We start from the raw sequence: 18,288 nt of genomic DNA on the forward strand, positions 1-18,288 counted from the left end.
CAGCTGGCTCTGCCCCTAGATAGGCAGAGTCAGCTGTCATTCACACAGCTGGGTGGATCTTGACAGTAATGTCAGGATCCGTCCCGGCTGCGGCGGTCTCGGTATACCGCGAGCTGAAGCTCGCTATATACTGAGCTTTGGGCCACGGGAGGACGCTAGTATATGTATGTTAAGAGAACTATGAGGAAAAACACTTACCCCATAGTTCTCTTTTAAGGCCCCATTCACACCTGCGAATGGTGCCAATTGCACGAGTCTGCTACGGGTGGGAGGTGCTGTATATTCCAGTGACAGATGCCACCTCTTGCAGCTGTTCCCCAGGCTGTTTGCAAGTAATCACAACCTGCAGTTACTTGCACATGGTGCATCATCGTCAGGTAATCGCAGGCCATGCATTACTTGCGAACAGCTGCAGGGGCTGTATGGGCAGATGTCTTTGGGTTTTACTGCGCTTCTTGCCCTCAGCAGATCCCACGAGTCTCATGGATGAGTTTGTGAGACTCATGCGATCGGTCTCATTTGCATGTGTGAACGTGACCTTCATTCTCTCATAGGTATTTGGTTGTTAGAGGCACAGGGGCCCGATTAATAGTACAATTTTTATAGGAATAATTGCTTTTTCTGAAAGTAGATTGGAAATACGTCTAACTTTTAGACAGAACAAAAGCAAACCTTATGTTATGTATTGTTTTTGATACTGGGTAATAACTGGGCTTGCTTGAGTGTCATTTTACATTGTGTTTTGTTTGCAAAGTCAATCCATAATGGTGGTTTCAACAAATGACCGACTATTCTGATTTCACGATTGATCCAGTACACTGTGGCGTGACTGTGCAGCCAATGATATAATCCAGTGAGTGTTTCCAGTTGTATTGCAGGAGGGCTGGGACTTTGATGAGTCTGACGTGTGTGTGGTGCTGCAGCTATAGCAGATACCTCATAGGCCTGAGGATGTGTCATTGCAAAACATCAGCTCACAAAGGACTCGCCTTCAACCTGTGCTCTGCATTAACTATTTATCATGAGGAGGATGACTCTGCTCTATGTCTTGTACTTTACAGGGAGGGAATGCATTTTTTATAAACGTCTCAGAATTAGATTGTGAAGGCCAGGATACGGATGAAGGCCGTTTGTCTTGCAGCTGAATTAAAAGAAAGGTAATAGAAATATGTTGCACTATATTTCATATCGTTCCATGATTGATTTTGTGTGTTTGGAGAAAAGTAGGTCAAGCCAGAAAATTCATCCAGATCATCTTTATGGCTAGCATTCAGAAATCTGCAGGCAATAAAGGATTTTATATGTGTTTGCATGAGCTGGAGAGACTAAATCTTGCAATTTCTCTCCACTAGACAGTTAATAGTTAACTCTTGCAGACAACATGTGCTTAGCCAGATGATATTCTTTCATGCGTAAATAATATGTTCAGTTTTCTTTTTATTCTACAGTACTGGTGAATCTTGTTGCTCTTTACTGTGTTCTTGAAATAGTTTGCTTCTGCTTATTGTTGTAACATGTATATTTAATTCGAGGGACTTTCATATCAAGTGAGCAAAGTTTACCTGTAGGGATTTGTTAAATATGTAAATTGTAGAATAAGGTTCATTGTTTCAAGTAATGAAAAATCGGTGAACATTCGTAGTTTACAGGGAACTTGGAAATACGGAGCTGTCATTTCCGACTTGGTTAGAAGAATGTGCTGTCATTCTGATCCTGGGTTTACCACTTAGCAAGTCACTGACCAGAAACAAGCAGGCCGTTATTGAAGTTTGGGAACGCCTGTACTGTCCTGCATGCTGGTGCTAGGTCAGTGGCACAATGGGTAGTGAAGCCAGTATTGGGATGGCAGCCCTGGAGCCTGAACCTTTTTAAAGCTCAACTCCAGGGATGAAAAACCATTACCCCAGCAGAAGGTCCCCCTCCCCAGTGCAGGGGCTTCCTGCTTGTTTTTGCCTAGGGGGTGATGAATAAGGTGATGCACTTCCCTTTTCCTCCCCCAGCAGCTGATACCCTACTCTGCTCTCTGATTCAATGTGGGGCTACTGATCCTGCATTGTATGGTATGATGTTGGTGATCTGCGACTGGTCGGGCAGCCAAGTGAAGAGGCTTTGAGGAAACCGTTCACACAACGTGAACAAGCCTGTGGGAACAAGGAGCAAGATAAGTATTATCACTTTGTTCATTATCCCCAAAAGAGGAAAGGACTCAGCAAAAAGAGCAGCTAACATGGGGGACCCACTACAACGGTGAAGGTATTTGTTTTCTGTGAAATTCAGCTTTAAAAACTAAAGCAAATTTTTCACTTGAACTTTATAGTGAAGTATATGTAAAACAAACCCAAAGGGTGACGGATGTTGCCATGACAACGTTTCTCAGCTTCTGAGTGTGCAGCGTGTTAGGTCAGGTAGTCAGGTGACCTTTGACCGTCTGGAAGTTGAGAAAGGCGAGACACACTACATTAGGGTACAAATATAAACTTATTCATATGTATTATACTGATTTGAAGTTTTGTGTACTCCCGATTGGTGTTATCTTTAAATGTTTTTGTTTTGTTTTTAATATGAGGGGCTTTATTAAAAAACATCACCAAAGTTCTGCTTTAAATATATGCCCCAGTCAGAAATACATTTAAAGTCAGGATGTTGGGGGGAGGACGACAAGGGGCACACCTGGGTATGTGTATGCGGCCCAGCCAGCCAGCCAGGATGTTGGGGGAGGACAAGGGGCACAGCTGGGCATGTGTATGCTGCCCAGCCAGCAATGTCTGTTTGGGGAGGAGAAGGGGCACAGCTGGAGATGTGTATGCTGCCCAGCCAGCAACAAGGGGCACAGCTGGGGATGTGTATGCTGCCCAGCCAGCAACAAGGGGCACAGCTGGAGATGTGTATGCTGCCCAGCCAGCAACAAGGGGCACAGCTGGGGATGTGTATGCTGCCCAGTCAGCACTGTCTGTTGGGGCAGCCAAGGGACACAGCTGGGGAAAAAAAATTAAAGCCAGGGAATGCAACCTAGTTTACCGTAGTTTCACACTTTTTTTCTTTTTTTCTAGGAAATTGTAGTACACCATTAGGTTGCTTCCAGAATGAGTTGGCATGGTATATGGGAACTCCTGCTTAATTATTTATTGTTCCTGTCACCTTGGGAGAACTTGCACAATTGGTGGCTGATTAAATACTTTTTTGCCCCACTGTATATATCTATAGATATATAGATTTTTTCGCAGACATGCCCATGGTTGTAGTACTGACATTTTAAAACCCCAGGTTAACATACGCAGACTTGCTGCCTCTCGGCCACCATTCAGATGTACCTGCTTGGAACCCCTTTTTAAAGTAGACTTTTCATAAAACTGGATAATTGACCCTGCGGTGCATTCATACATCGAGTTTTCTCTTAGTCCCACTGCAAAGTCCAACAAATACCTGTTGAACCTGCCTATAAAGTTAACCTAATGCAGCTTCCTGTGATGGTGTAGCAACATTGCTGCACTGCTGTGAGATTCAGAGCAGAATTGTCACTCTCCTAGATTCTGTCTGCTTGCAATACAGTGGCATGACAAAAGCAGCTAGGTGCGTGGCTATAAGCATGGTGACTGCTGATTCGCAAGCCAGGGCCTTGTCAGTCAGTAACTAGCCACTGCTTCCTAGAGTGACAACACTGCATCTGTTGCTGAATCCCACCCACCGCAAGGGGGTGCATGTGAGACGCAAATGAAGGAGGATTTGGCTCAGTCGGGGAAGGTAAAGGACGTTTTCCGTTTACTTTATGAGCCTTGTGCATAACACAGTAACTGGATTTGGGATTTATTTAGACAGTCGTTTAGTTGTATTTTCATAATGACTAGGTTATTTATTTTGGAAAATAAGACTAGAGATCAGATTGTCCAGCTTAATACAGTCATCAGTTTCTTTTCTCAGATAATACTTTGCAAATGGTTCCGCTGTACAGAGTGTTTGTTTCGTTTGTTTTGTTTACATTTTCATGAGGAAAATGTTTGCTGAAGTGTTGATCAGCTGAGAGAGAAATGGTTGTGTTCTGAATATAAAAAGTATAAGAGTTTCCCAGTCACACAGAACAAGTATTTAGATAGACATATGACTTTACTCTGACTTGGCTGATGTGAATACTTGTTCCTGGTCTAACCTGGATAGCATAACAGTCAGGCAACTTGTGTTTTCAGAGGGATGTTGGAAATGGCCACAGGCGTATTTCTCTCATTACTAATTATTATTTTTTTAAAGCACCGGTCTATCCAAAATAATTCTTATTTTTGTCTGTTAGGGCCTTTTCATCCACTTCTTGCTGTAGTTTACATGTTATGGCATTGGTTTATTTTGAATGGCACCCCAACACACCTCCATAATATGCAGCAGGTGCAATTTTTGACCTGTTGTGTTGCATAGAGCAGTGCATTGCAATGAACAGGCTGCCATAACACAGGGCACATTAACGCATGTGCACTAAACAAACCGCAGCTGATGGCCCAGATGGGAATGAGCTCTTGCTGTAAATCATGGTAGTGTGTCTCTTGTAACTTTAGGGTACTTTAGTGGCTATATCTCTGTAGTTCCCAGGTCTACATATCTTCTGTAGCCTTAAGAGGGTTCCACTGACCTTTTTAGATGTTTATGTATTGTATATTGTGGAGAAACCAAGTACAGGTTTAGAATCTCCTAAAACTGTACGGTGGGTGGAAAAAAGGCAGCTATGATGATAGAGGACCTCCTGATGGAGCTCTTGCTTTTGTTGACTGACCAGCTATGTAAATCTGTGACTTATCTGTAACCTTTTGTTTAAAGTGACACTAAACTCAGGAGTCAAACCTTAGAAATGCATTCAAGTACCTTTAACTATTAACAAAAAATGTATCTTCTTTGTGTACCACTCACCTGTAGAATCATCTCTGAATTTTTGCTGACACTGTCCTTCCTTCTGGAGTAATACAATACAAATTGGTAAATTAAACGTGAGATTGTAGTCCATCACAGGAGTGAACTTGGAATGGTGGTACTTTACAACACAAGGGGACCATGGGGTACAAAAATATTCAACCTCCAGAAGGAAGGACAGTGTCTGCACCAATTTAGAGATGATTTGAGGATCTACACAAATAAGATACATTTTTGTTAATATTTAAGGTACTTCAATCTATTTCTAAGATTTAACTCCAGAATTTACTGTCACTTTAAAGGCTCAGTCTTTCTAAAGGTGCCCATAGACCTTACAACCATCGCAAGACTTTTGTCTTGCGATGGTTGTAATGTAATTAAAAAAACGTACGTTCTGCCCATCGTGAACAGGCAAATCATACTTGGGATCATTGCAAGCCCGCCCCCCACACCGGCCTGTGCGGCAATTATCTTACGATCATGCCACAAACCGGCCGAAAATCGTACGATTCTCGGCTGGTTTTCGAACATGTTCGTAAGACGAAAGTCGTGCGACCCTACAGTAGAAACGGTCGCACGCCTTCCACACACCTTGCGATTATCGTACGATCGCGGGATTTCCCACGATTATCGTACGATAATCGCAAGGTTTGTGGGCACCTTTTAATCTGATGCTGGACTCTGGAGAAAGGTTTCTTATGTCTTTCAGGGATGATAGGGGGACAATTCCTCTGATTTTAGGTTCCTAGTTCTTTTCATTTGCTGTAAGTTTGAGGGTCTTCACCACGACACACCTGTGCACAATCCACAACCTGTAAAAGAAGATGGAATAGATTTACCTTTTTGAGGGCCTATATGTTGAGACACCACTGCTTCACTTCTTCTATATTAGAGGATTAGCAAAGAAAAAACACAATACTGCATCCTGCAGGGAGGTGAGTATGACATTGCCCACACGTGTGTTGGAAACTGGTTAAAACCCTTTATGTTTGGATCTTTCTCAGTCTCTATAATTAAGCCTCTTAGGCAAAACATGTCAGAGCCTGTGGATCATGTCATGCTTGTAAAATTGTAATTTTTTTTTACATAGAGGTCCTGGCTGTTGAGTGCAACTTTACATACTATAACAAAAACAGCCCCTATATGAATCCTGTGCCTCGTCTACTAGCCTCCCCCTCTAATTTTTAAACTGGAAACCTTGTTTTAAAACTGTATGAAATAAATGAGTTTTAATGATAGGCCTGTGTGCCTCGTCTAAACCTCATGATACCCATACCTTTTGGTTTGCAGCTTTACATACATTGGATTAAAGGAAAAGCACCATTTCACTTTAAGGTAGCAATATTAAAGGGAACCTTTTCTAAAAAAAAATATATGAAGGCTGACATTAACTGCTCATTCTGAAAATGCTAGTTACGTGGCTGTCATACCAACCTATTGCATGAATAATTTGAGTAACTAGCATACAACAATTATTCTGGTAAGAACTTCTAAAAAAAAATACCTACTGGTTTCTTGATAATGATTAGGCATTGAGCACTGCATTCTATGAGGCTGTAGAAGTGGCATGTAGTTAAATACACAGAAGTACTGTTTTTTGCATGGGTGATTGAGCGGGAAGTTAGTGTAGATAAGAGCTTTTATCTCCTAGTGCCTGCTGGCATGCTGAACACATTGACTTGACCCATTCACACCTGAGCATGAGCATTTTAAGGCGATTTTGAACATTTTTTGCGTGTTTTTCGTGCAGTTCTCAGGCTTGAGCATTCTTCTTTTCGCCAGTGGATAGCTAGTTACTAATAGGAGAAGATGGTTGTTAGGAGCACACCTGCATTTTTCAGCCACTCCCATTGAAGTTTTTAGGATCAAAAACATGCGATGCTGCCTGAATAAGGGCCCATTCACACCGTGTGCGGACCAGATCAGGACCAGAATGTTTGTTTTTTGTTTCTGCACCTAAAATTCATCCCATTGTATTTCTGGACTCTGTTCAAACCAGTGCGGTCCATTCCAGTGTAGGGCAAAAAAATTATTGCATGCCCTATTTTTTCCGGTCTGGAACGTACCAAGACGAGTGTAAATGCATCAAAAACGCATACAGATGCACTGAAACGAACCTGAAAGAAACGTGTGCAGATCTGGTTCGGACATTGTGTGAATGGGCCCTACAGCTCATTTACTGTTTTTGACACCGTTTAGGAGGAACGGGCACCATTGAAAATAAGTGTGGCGCTGTGTAAAACACATGACAAAATGAATGGAGGTTAGGTGCAGCTAGTTCCGTAGTAATGCTTTTTTTTATTGAAGTGCTTCTTATGTATCATTTGTTAGATATATATTGATGAGCATTATGTAAATAGATACAAACACTAGGACAATATGTCTTTTAACCCTGACGTGCAATTAATTCTGTCATATTGTGCTTGCTTGCAAAGTTTATGTAATTTTAATTAGATGACTAGCCGTGTATAACTGAAACTATGAAATCATTGTCATGATTACTACTCCATTGGAAACACCCTTTACCCTAGCCATGTGTTTGCCTCTCCCTTAAATTCTTTAGACTGCTAGCTAGGTTCATACCTATTCACAAGCACATTTTACACAGTATATGGGAGAGCTGACATTATTTGATTACAGTATACCTGTGTATCGTCTACTTGAATCAGATTTCTGCACAGCTGGCCATAAACCAGTAACATTTTTTCAAAATAAATTCGATTTTCTTATAATTAATGGGGTCAAATCGACAATAATTTTTGACTGTAGTGATTAAAAAAAAAAAAAGAAAAAAAAAATCTAAGGCCTCGTTCACACCAGACAGTGTGTTCTGGCCGGAACGCACTGCATCGCATTGCGGCCGGCTCACTATGTTGTTGCGGTAGGAGGGGGCGTAGCGGTTCATTGAAGTGAATGGCACCGTAGCCACGCCCTCCGGCCGTATGGGGACACAAGGCACCTCAATGCCTGCGGTCTGGTCCGAACAAAACAGTGCTTACAGCATTTTGTTCGGTCCGAACCACAGGCATTGATGTGCCTTGTGTTCCCATGAGGCTGATCGCATTGCGGCTGGAGGGCATGGCTACGGTGCCATTCACTTCAATGGACCGCCACGCCCCCTCCTACCCCAACAATATAGTGAGCCGGCCGCAATGCGATGCAGTGTGTTCCAGCCAGAATCGGGCCGGAACGCACTGTCTGGTGTAAACGAGGCCTCGGAGCTAGTTCACACCAGATGCAGTCCGTTCTGTTATTGAGCTGCATCAAAAATGCATCTCAATGTTTTCCTATGGGTTTTCTTGTGCTCTGTTCACACCATTACAGTATGTTCCGATGCAGTCAGAAACAATACTGCTTGCCCTATTTTAGGCGCATTGGATCGCAACAGAACGGATCAAAACGCATGCAAGTGCACTGGAACGCACCTGAAATCCCATTTTAAGCAAAGAAACGTATCAATTGCGGTAAAATCACGGCAAAACTCACCGCAGCTGTGCAAACCCATGTGGTTCATGCTGCAGTTCTGGTGTGAACTAGCTAAGGAGCTACATTTGTCAAGTATCTGGTGGTATTGTTGAATTTTCTGAAAGATTTTTCCTACGGACATATGGATACAGAATCTCGCTCATATTGAGGATGCAGCAATGGAGCAACATCTTGATGGTTGTAGCCAGCGCCAGAATTGCTCGTGTGACATGCCCATAGGAAGACTAGAAACACGCTCTTTAAAGAGACCCTGTTGCCATATTTATATTGGCAACAATATTCCCATAAGAATATATGCACATTTAACGTAGTCAGACAGGTACCTGTAAAAGACTCATCTTGGATGTGATGTCAGCAGACTCAGAGCTGTCACTCAGGTGTATTCCCTGTTGCTCCTCCTCTCGCTGCTATATAAAAGGTTTTATATGGAGGGATGAGCGAGCTGGATCAGCACAACCAGTAATTAGACATACCCAGAGGAGGATGGGCTATGGCATGGTAGGAGTAAGAGGAAATTGTAGTTGTTCTAGGGAATGACTCACAGTAGGTATGGTGTTCTTTGGATGCAACTCAGCATTCTCTCTCCTCCAAACACGACGAGTTGTGTTTCTACCAAATAGTTCTATTTTGGTTTCATCTGACCATATGACATTCTCCCAATCCTCTTCTGGATCATCCAAATGCTCTTCTAGCAAACTTCAGACAGGCCCGAACATGTAGTGTTACTGATGGTAGCCTTTGTTACGTTGGTCCCAGCTCTGCAGAAGTCAGAGCAAGTTCCAAGACCCATTACAAGTGAATACAAGATAGTTTATGAAAAGGAGAGACACTGCAAGTAAGCATTTCAAGTATTTGATCTGCAGTTTTATTTGCATGTTAGTGACTTTTATTGACACGATTAGTAAAGGCTTAAACATGGTAGACGGCTATAGCTTTTGTAAATACATTATAGAACCAGAAGGGACTAATCCATAAAAGCCTTGGCAAATAAAAGCTGAAATGAGATGGGAAACAGAAGCCAATCGTACTTCATAGTATTGTGGTGTTCATCACTCGCAACCCAAAACAGGATAAGTATGTCTCTTGTGTAAGAGATAATATTTGACATTGATGGAGTTGTACCTTAGGACTTTACCTTTTTCCAGAATTGATAGTTTCAGCTCTATAATTTAGTTTTTGGCCTTTGAGCAATCGGTGTATCCATTCTAGGTGTACTCGGCAGCTCTAGGAGATTACATTTGTTTTGAAACAAGTGAAGGATCTGCTAGTACAGGCAGAGAAATCTGGCTTCAGAGGTGATTAGTTTAGACCTTGTGAATGAGTCCATATCAGTGTGCAGGGTAATCGTCTCCTGTGTTTGTCTTCTACCCTAAAAGTAGATGTGTAAACTTGTGTAATCTTCACATTTAATAGTTGCTGAAAGCTGCACAAAGATTTGTTATAGAAGTTCAGGATTCATAAATAGTTGTGTTTTTAGCTATGCCAAATCGTTTTTGACTTCAGATTAGTTTTATTAGTTGTCCTAATTAGAGACTTTTTTTTTTGCATTGTTCTTAAGATCTGTCTAGACGTACCAAACAATGCGTCTTTGTGAGTCTTCTTGTTGGTACACGCATAGAGCTGGCACATCCTTCCTGCTTTTTGCTGTGTATTGACTGTTTTCTCTATTATGTTCTCATACAATATGGACTTTGCTGTATTGATTCTGCCTTCTTAAGGATATGCATTACTGTGGTTTGTGGGTGTTACCAAAGTTCGACGTTATGGACCTTGTTAAAGGGTTATGATGCACTAGTTCTGGAACGTTGATTTTAATGTATTTGCTATGCTGTATGCAATTAGTATAACAATACAATAAAGTGCTTCTGAGTGAAGAATGTGTTTATCACGACCACGTTTCAGCACCATCCTTGATTGCAGGCATTTGTAACCACACCAACACATTTGTGCAAAAGTTTACTACAAAATATGAGTTTCATCTGCTTCAGTTCTTGTGGTGTTCTGTAAATTCAACAATCTTTTTAACGTTGGACTGTTCTGATGGTGTCCCCATTCTCCTCAAAGGCTAACTTGGTAAGACGACTTCTCTGGGAAACATGTAAGTCCACACTGTTAGAACATGCCAAACTGATTTTAACATGGTCCAACACGTCTACCAAGACTTTACTGAAGGTCTGTCATGCATTGGCAGAGATCTCGGTCTAGTAGCTTCTGCATTGATTGGCAGAGATCTAGGTCTAGTGGCTTCTGCATGCATTTGGCAGAGATCTAGGTCTAGTGGCTTCTGCATGCATTTGGCAGAGATCTAGGTCTAGTAGCTTCTGCATGCATTGGCAGAGATCTAGGTCTAGTAGCTTCTGCATGCATTGGCAGAGATCTAGGTCTAGTAGCTTCTGCATGCATTGGCAGAGATCTAGGTCTAGTAGCTTCTGCATGCATTGGCAGAGATCTAGGTCTAGTAGCTTCTGCATGTATTGGCAGAGATCTAGGTTTAGTAGCTTCTGCATGCATTGGCAGAGATCTAGGTCTAGTAGCTTCTGCATGCATTGGCAGAGATCTAGGTCTAGTAGCTTCTCCATGCATTGGCAGAGATGTAGGTCTAGTGGCTTCTGCATGCATTTGGCAGAGATCTAGGTCTAGTAGCTTCTGCATGCATTTGGCAGAGATCTAGGTCTAGTGGCTTCTGCATGCATTTGGCAGAAATCTAGGTCTAGTGGCTTCTGCATGCATTGGCAGAGATCTAGGTCTAGTGGTTTCTGCATGATTTTGCAGAGATCTAGGTCTAGTAGCTTACCATCTTGAGGACTTATTCTAGTATCTTGTGAATACCAGCAACCTGTGCTGTTGTTTCTCAGGAGGCTCAATGTATAAAGCGTATTCTGGAGTTAATATGGTGCTCTTTAGTTATCGTGGAACCCTGGTGACAGAAACATGAGACAAATGCAGGTCTATGTTTTTGCTGTAGGCTAAGTCTTGCACTGTTGGTATGTTGGATAAAATTTTTTTTTAAAAACTATTCACGTTTGTGGTCGCATTAAATTTATATTTTACATTGGGGTTATGTTACATGGGCAGTTTAGTTGCAGATAGTGTGTGTTTGAATTATTTAACTAGCCATTGAAGTTGTATGAACACAGCTTGAATAAGGCAGAAATAATTGGAACATTTGTGTGAAAAAGTGCTCAGTGCTGCCTGTTAGCTTGTAGCCATTGTATTGGGATAATCATTTGAGCCATTGAATCCCTTTTAAATGTGATTCTTTGTATGCTGAGAACAGACCAGGTTTGGATGAATGTCATGAAACGTCTGCATTGCACACTACTTTAGCTGGTAGTAAAATATAACATTGGAAATATGCAAAGCTAATTTGCAGCCCATAGCAGGGATATCGAGTAGCTCAACGCACGTTCCCACAATCGTAATAAAATTATAGGTAGAATAGCGTGATTTCCTTGGTTACTAATTTACCTGTTCAGGTACCTGGCAATGTCAGACATGCACTAGAACTGGAAGAAATGTTTTGTTGCCAATGAAATATTGTATGACATTTGGCTTTTCAATTTTCTTTAGGTTTTATACATATTTATATGGGGTGATCTGCATTATGCAAGAGGATGGCAATAGATCTACTTTCTGTTCACACTACATTTGACGGCGAGGGTTGTAACTGAGATATTAGAACCTTAGCCTTGCAGTAAAACAGACCTCATGTTAGCACTCCTCATGGAAACTCACTAGGTATAACCTAAAACAAAAAATACAGTATCCTTAATCTGGTCCATGTTAGAATATTAAACTAACCATCTCTTCAGTTCACAGCCTTCAGTTTTATAGAATAGATTACATTTGGGCTCAGTACAAACCATGTTAATAAGTTTACATCATTTTCTTTAAGCTGTTGAGAAATTTAAGCTGGTGCATTAAATGTTGTCATGTAGCAGCCCTAGTAAAACCAAATCTGACGGATGACTGTTCACTTGTTTAAAATAAGGTGTTTTAAGCGTAGCCGTTTTAAATCCCTTGTTAAACTGATAGGCAACAAATGATCAAAGTGTTGACATTTTTTAAAGTTGTTTGAACTAAAACCTTTTCACAGCACTAATGAACAGATCGTTCAGGTTACTCATTAATGGATAGTAGCTAAACTTTACAGTATAAGAACATACTTGCGTTTTTATGCAGTAGTTTAATAGACTATCGTACTCCATAGAGATCACATACTGTGTTTATTGTTCTAAGCCATGGGTTGGCTTCCTTGGCTCTCCTGCTGTGGTGAAACAACAAGTCCCATCATGCCTTTGCTTCTAGGAGTCATGCCTCTGTATTGCAATGAGATTTGTAGGTTCACAACAGCTGGTAGGCCAAGGTTGTTAAACAGTCTATTAACTTTGAAGAAGCAGCCTGGCTTTACATTGAAACTCTGGGCATAAATAATCATAAACTTTGCAGTGCGACTGCACTCGCACTGCAAGGGTTAAGTGCTCGTTTTTGTCTAGGGAAGAGAAAAAAAAGTTATACTCACCTGAACCTTGGAGTTGGCTGGTTGTTAGACTGATCCTTTCAGCCTTGCTCCCCCTGCACTCTGGCGGTCTAAGATCATGTTGAGTCATCATGTTCTATACAATGTATAAGATGTGAGGACGCCGAGGGACATGCCATTGCTGAAGTGAAGGAGGAGACAGCCTGCAGAGAGCAGTGCAGAAGTCCAGAGTTCTTTAGGGCACAGTTGCAAATTGGGGATGTTGTTGGTCCTATTTTTATTTATTTTTTTGACAAATATTGTGGATATAAACGTGGAAACGCTATACTTGGCTTACTGTGCATACCAATTGGGCTCCCTGTACTCCTGTACTGCAGCACTCCGTACCTACAATACGTTAATTCCTAATTAAGTCCATCTCCTTTCCTTTGAACTATTTATCTATATACAATGCGTGTTCAAATGACACCAATGTGTGTATGCATGCTCATCAAATGTGTATTCATCTGTATATGAAGTAGAAAGAGGTTTAGTACTATTATAGAGAATACATAAGTGTTGCAGCCTTGCATGCAGTCAAAATGCTGCCGAGACAAAATAAAAATGCTGATTTTCTAAAGATGACATTCGCTTTAAATGTCAGTTTATCATCTTGTGATGCATACAGCCCAAGGGGTACTTCTGGTATATACAAGACATACATTTAGCTGAATAAATTAAACCTAGGATCTTATGAATAATAAAAAAAAAAATGTGTACCAAATGAACTCTATAAGGTATGTTTTAGTAATTGAATAATATAGGGTCACTAAGCCCCTCTTCACAACTAGGCATTTTGTAGCTGAAAGGGCTAAGCACTTCAATGCTCAAACAGAGGATTTCCGTTATTTTCAATAGCATCTGAGCATCCTTTTGCCTATAGGAAAACGCATGTCGCTGCAAAAAGCACATCATCTACTTTTCTGCAGATTTCTTCGCATTTGGCTTTATAGGCTTCAATGGGAATTGCTGTAAATGTGCAACAGAGATGTTTTCTAATGTTTTTGGAGCGTTTTGTTACACATCTTACGCACAAGAACCAGCCTTACTCTTTGCAAAAAAACACTGCGGAACACAATGGAGGACAACTGTCGGGTTCACATTGCTATGTCACCCCCTGGGGAGATTAATCATCTCTGTATGCGCAAGTGACCATTGTCACCGGGATTTATAGTGAAGAAAATATTACAATTTGAGTTGTCACCTCTGCAGGAATAGAGGCGAATTAGAAGATTAGTCTTATAATGGGGATGCTTGTTGCAGCTCCCTAAGGCTAGGTTCACACCTAGGCAACTCCTGACCACGCAGTAATCCGCACGGTTTTGTGCACGATTGCCGCACGGTCAGGAGTCACCAAGGTGTGAACCGATAACGCTGTGGGCGCCATCATTTTCTAATCCCGCGGTTTCCCATGCAAGGTGGATCGTGCAAGTAAAGCCAGCCGTGCATCGTATGTCACAAAAAAGGTACCTTTTTTTTAGCGATTGCTGTGCGGATGTCACCCCATTGAAATCAATAAGTCTGCGCGGCAATCACTGTGTGCATTAGCACACGATCGCGCGGCCCCCGGGGTGTCGTGTGGTGTAGTGCAGGTGTGAACCTAACCTTAGAGGGAATTTTCCCTCACTTTGGAAAGATTTTCTCTCATTTCTTGTTTTGTCTTCAGGACCGGAAGTGAAGGGAGTTCTCCCCAATGGGACAAAGATGGGGACAAAAACATGACAGGGATTTTAACCCTACCCTACTGTATAAAACATTAAGGGTTACTTTACATGTTTATGGCATTGGAAGTATGTATGGTAAGTATTTATAAAGGGGCGCAGCATACCAAAATACCTTGAAAACCATTATTACAATGGTTTTCAAGGTATTTTGGTATGATGCGCCCCTTTATATGGACCACTAATTTGTTGATTCCCTGCATGATTTTTGTTTTGAGAGCTAAATGTCTAGATTTGCACCATGGAAATCTGCCTCTGGGCCCAAGCACATACTCGTATTTATGATGAGGAGTATGGACATCCGTCATCACAGTTGTTATTAATACATTTTCCATTTTTCCTTATTTTTCTGCTGCAGTGAGCCTGTGTTGTACATATAGGTGCAATATTTTTGCCACGCAAGGTACTAACAAAGTATTTTTTTCTTCGCAGATCTGAATTAATTCAACATACCAATGCACTTGCCCTCCCATGGAAGACAAGTTCCAGCGGCGAGCCTCTCTAGGTTCTAAATTACCGAAATTTGGCACATCCAAGCCTGTAGGAAGCTTTCTGCAACAGGCACAAAATGGCACTTGCAATGGAATATCCGCTAAGGGAAACTTTAGTGTCGAAAAGCACATTGAACATGACAGGACATCTGCATTGCCTTTAAACTGGAGCAAATCAAGATATCCACAAAATGACCAGATTTCTAGAGCACCTCCTAATTTTGCCATTGAGAAAACGTCCCAGGTAATGGTGCAGAATGATGCACACAGACCTGGAGTCCCAAAACCTGGCAAGCAAAGCAACATGTTGGTGTCGCATAAAGAAGACTTGAGTGACAATGTACTGTCTAGTTCAACAAAATTTACAAAAGGTACCCAGTTCGGAAAGACTTCCTACCCTGGGTCAAGTGGACATAAACCACTGTCTAATGGATTTTACACAGTCAAACCCCCAATTGGCTTATATAGACCAAGAGCCAATTCTGCTACAGGTAGAAATTTCACCACTAATGTCTTCACATCTGACAACAAGCCATTCTCCCATGTTAGGAGATCCCAGAGCTTTTCACACTCTATTCAGAATTCTAAGTATCCAGCTACAGGATTGACCAGGTCTTATTCTCTCCACAGAGAAACAGATATGACGAAAATCCATCAATCGCAGCATTTACCGACCCGGCCAGATCTTCAATCCAGGACTGCAAAGCTGTATGGTCTGTCAAATGGTAATGAACCACACATGAAGTCTATGTTTACAAGGACAGGATATTCTACAGGTTTAACTTCTGGATTAAAGAAACCCGTTTTTACAAATGGTCCTGTGGCATCAGCTCCTCTAGGTTACAAATTGACCCGTCCATCCTTACAAAAAGCAAACAGGCCACCCTACCCCAGGGAGATCATTGCTGATGGAACAAAAGGATCTTCTGTCGCTCTAGTAAACCACAAAATAGAATTAGTGTCAAATGGCACATGTCAAGCAACAGACCCACTTCATAAAGGGGAAGAACAGGACTTAGACATTGATCATTTCTCTTCTTGCAAGAATCTAGAACGGCAAGACTTCAGAGATAGTTATTTCAGTGAAGATGTTGATGAACTTTCCATTTCCTCCTTGTCGTCATCTGACAAAAATGATTTCAGTGAAGATTTTAGTGATGATTTTCTAGACTTGGAAGATGTGAATAATACCATTATTGAGGAAAAACCAGAGAAGACATTCCCTGAGAAGCCTACACAACATTCGTTGGCTGAACCAGATGAAAAACAAAAAATAAGCAATAATATAGATGACTGGCTTGATATGAATATGTCTGGTAAATTTACTTTTTTATTTCCCATAATTTATCATTACACATGATCCTTAAAGCCCAAGTACAGCGAAAGCATTTGCTTTGGACAGAGTAAAGATCGGTTAATATTAGGGATGTATTAATACTAGTATTGGTTTCTGTGCCGATACCGAGTATTTGGGCGAGTACTCGTACTCGGCCAAATGCTCCGATACCTTCCACAATACTGGAACTTACGGTCAGAGGAAGATTTCTTGTGACCGGCAGTGCTTTAGGGGAACATGGAGCCTGCTTACCAAGCAATCAGGAAGCCAGGCGGCGAGTAATGACCCGCCTCCTGCCTTTCTGGTTGACCGAACAGCCGGCTCGATGCTGATTGACTGGAAAGCCAGCTTTCCAGCCAATCAACATGGAGCCGGCCAATCAGGAAGCTGGGAGGCTGGTCATTACTCGCCGCCTGGCTTCCCGATTGCCCGGGAAGTCGGCTCCATGCTGATTTGCTTGGAAGCAGGTTTCCCGGCCAACCAGCATGGAGCCGGCTTCCCGGGAAATCGGGAAGCTCTGTGGCTTATTACCCGCTGCCCGGCTTCCTGATTGGCCAGGAAGCCGGCTCTGTGCCAGCGGAAGCACTGGTATTGGTACTCAGTATCGGCGACTACCAAAAGCAAAATATCGGTACTCATACTCAGAACCCAAAAAAAAACGGTATCGGTGCATCCCTAGTTAAAATCTGTCGGTATTAACCTCCTTGGCGGTATTCCAGAGTGTGGCTCGGGGTTAATTTTCTGCACCATAAGCGGTAACCCCGAGCCCCACACGGGAATACAGCGTAGCGTCTCTTACCTTGTCTCTCAAGCCGCACTGTGTCCTCCGGCCGATGCCGGCATCCGTCTTCCAGGTTCCGTCCCTTGCGAGCGTCGCAGGAGGGCGGAAGCGGCGGGAGGTTAAAAGAAAACAGATCGAAAAAAGGAAAAGAAAAAATAAATAATCATACCGCCAGGTAGGTTAAGTTACATCTCTGTTCCTGTTTGCAGATTTAGCCTAATTTTCTGCTCTGTTTGGCGCCTGCCTTTTGAACAGGAAGTCAGAGAAAATACATCGGTTGTAGTGCAAGGATTTTGTAGGCCATTACATAGATGGAAGCTGTTTTAACCTTCCAAAGGTTTTGTTTCCATCCATTTATTAGAGATTTACACAGCCCTTTCAGCCTGCACAGCCAGCCTGCAGACCTTCCTTGTTTCAGTAAGTCTGATAACAATTGCATATAGCAGTAATTATTATTTTTTTTTTTCTGGCCAACTTGATCCGGACATGTTGAACAAGTCCTAAAGGGATTATGTCCAGACCAGAACAGATTGTCCCCGGACCAAAAAAGCATCCCAATTGTATTTCTGGGCTCTGTTCACACCAGTACAGTCCATTCCGGTCCAGACAAAAAAATAATAATGCTTGTCTCATTTTCTCTGGTCTGGAATGCATAGAAACGCATGCAAACACACTGGGCCATACCTGTAAGCCTATTTTAAACTAAAAAAAAAAAGCACCAAAACGCAATGCACATCTGGTTCAGACAATGGTGTGAACCTGGCCTTAAAGAACTTAAAAGAAAACTAGTCTAACTTTTTTGGTTTTAATTCTCTCTTTGGTCACAGGAGTACAAGTCCTCCTGTGACCCAAAAGTCAGCATCTAGTGGACTACTGCCTGCTATATGCTGACAACACAGAGCCGCACTGCAGGTGGGGAAGATCCCAACAATATTTTTGGGATCCACCCTGCTTCTTGATTGACAACTGGCTTTGGCTTCAAGGAGCTGTGCCCACCCCTTCCCCTGTCTGTCACTTCAATGAGTTCTGGAGGAACAGAGGGGTGGGGGGGGGGGGCCCTCCGG

General features: G+C 42.1%; 1 protein-coding gene across 1 annotated transcript in view; it reads left to right on the forward strand.

Annotated features, from left to right (window-relative positions):
* Positions 1-18,288, forward strand: part of CCSER2 (coiled-coil serine rich protein 2) — a 102,693-nt gene that overhangs the window by 14,560 nt on the left and 69,845 nt on the right. Inside the window, exon 2 of the mRNA XM_018575071.1 lies at positions 15,049-16,423. Within this exon, the coding sequence (XP_018430573.1) occupies positions 15,088-16,423 (1,336 nt within the window). The 5' untranslated portion in view covers positions 15,049-15,087. The remainder of the gene's footprint in view (positions 1-15,048; positions 16,424-18,288) is intronic.

This window comes from Nanorana parkeri, unplaced genomic scaffold (assembly GCF_000935625.1).
Source record: "Nanorana parkeri isolate BGI_ZX_2015 unplaced genomic scaffold, ASM93562v1 scaffold51, whole genome shotgun sequence".
In the NCBI taxonomy this organism is placed as follows: Eukaryota; Metazoa; Chordata; class Amphibia; order Anura; family Dicroglossidae; genus Nanorana; species Nanorana parkeri.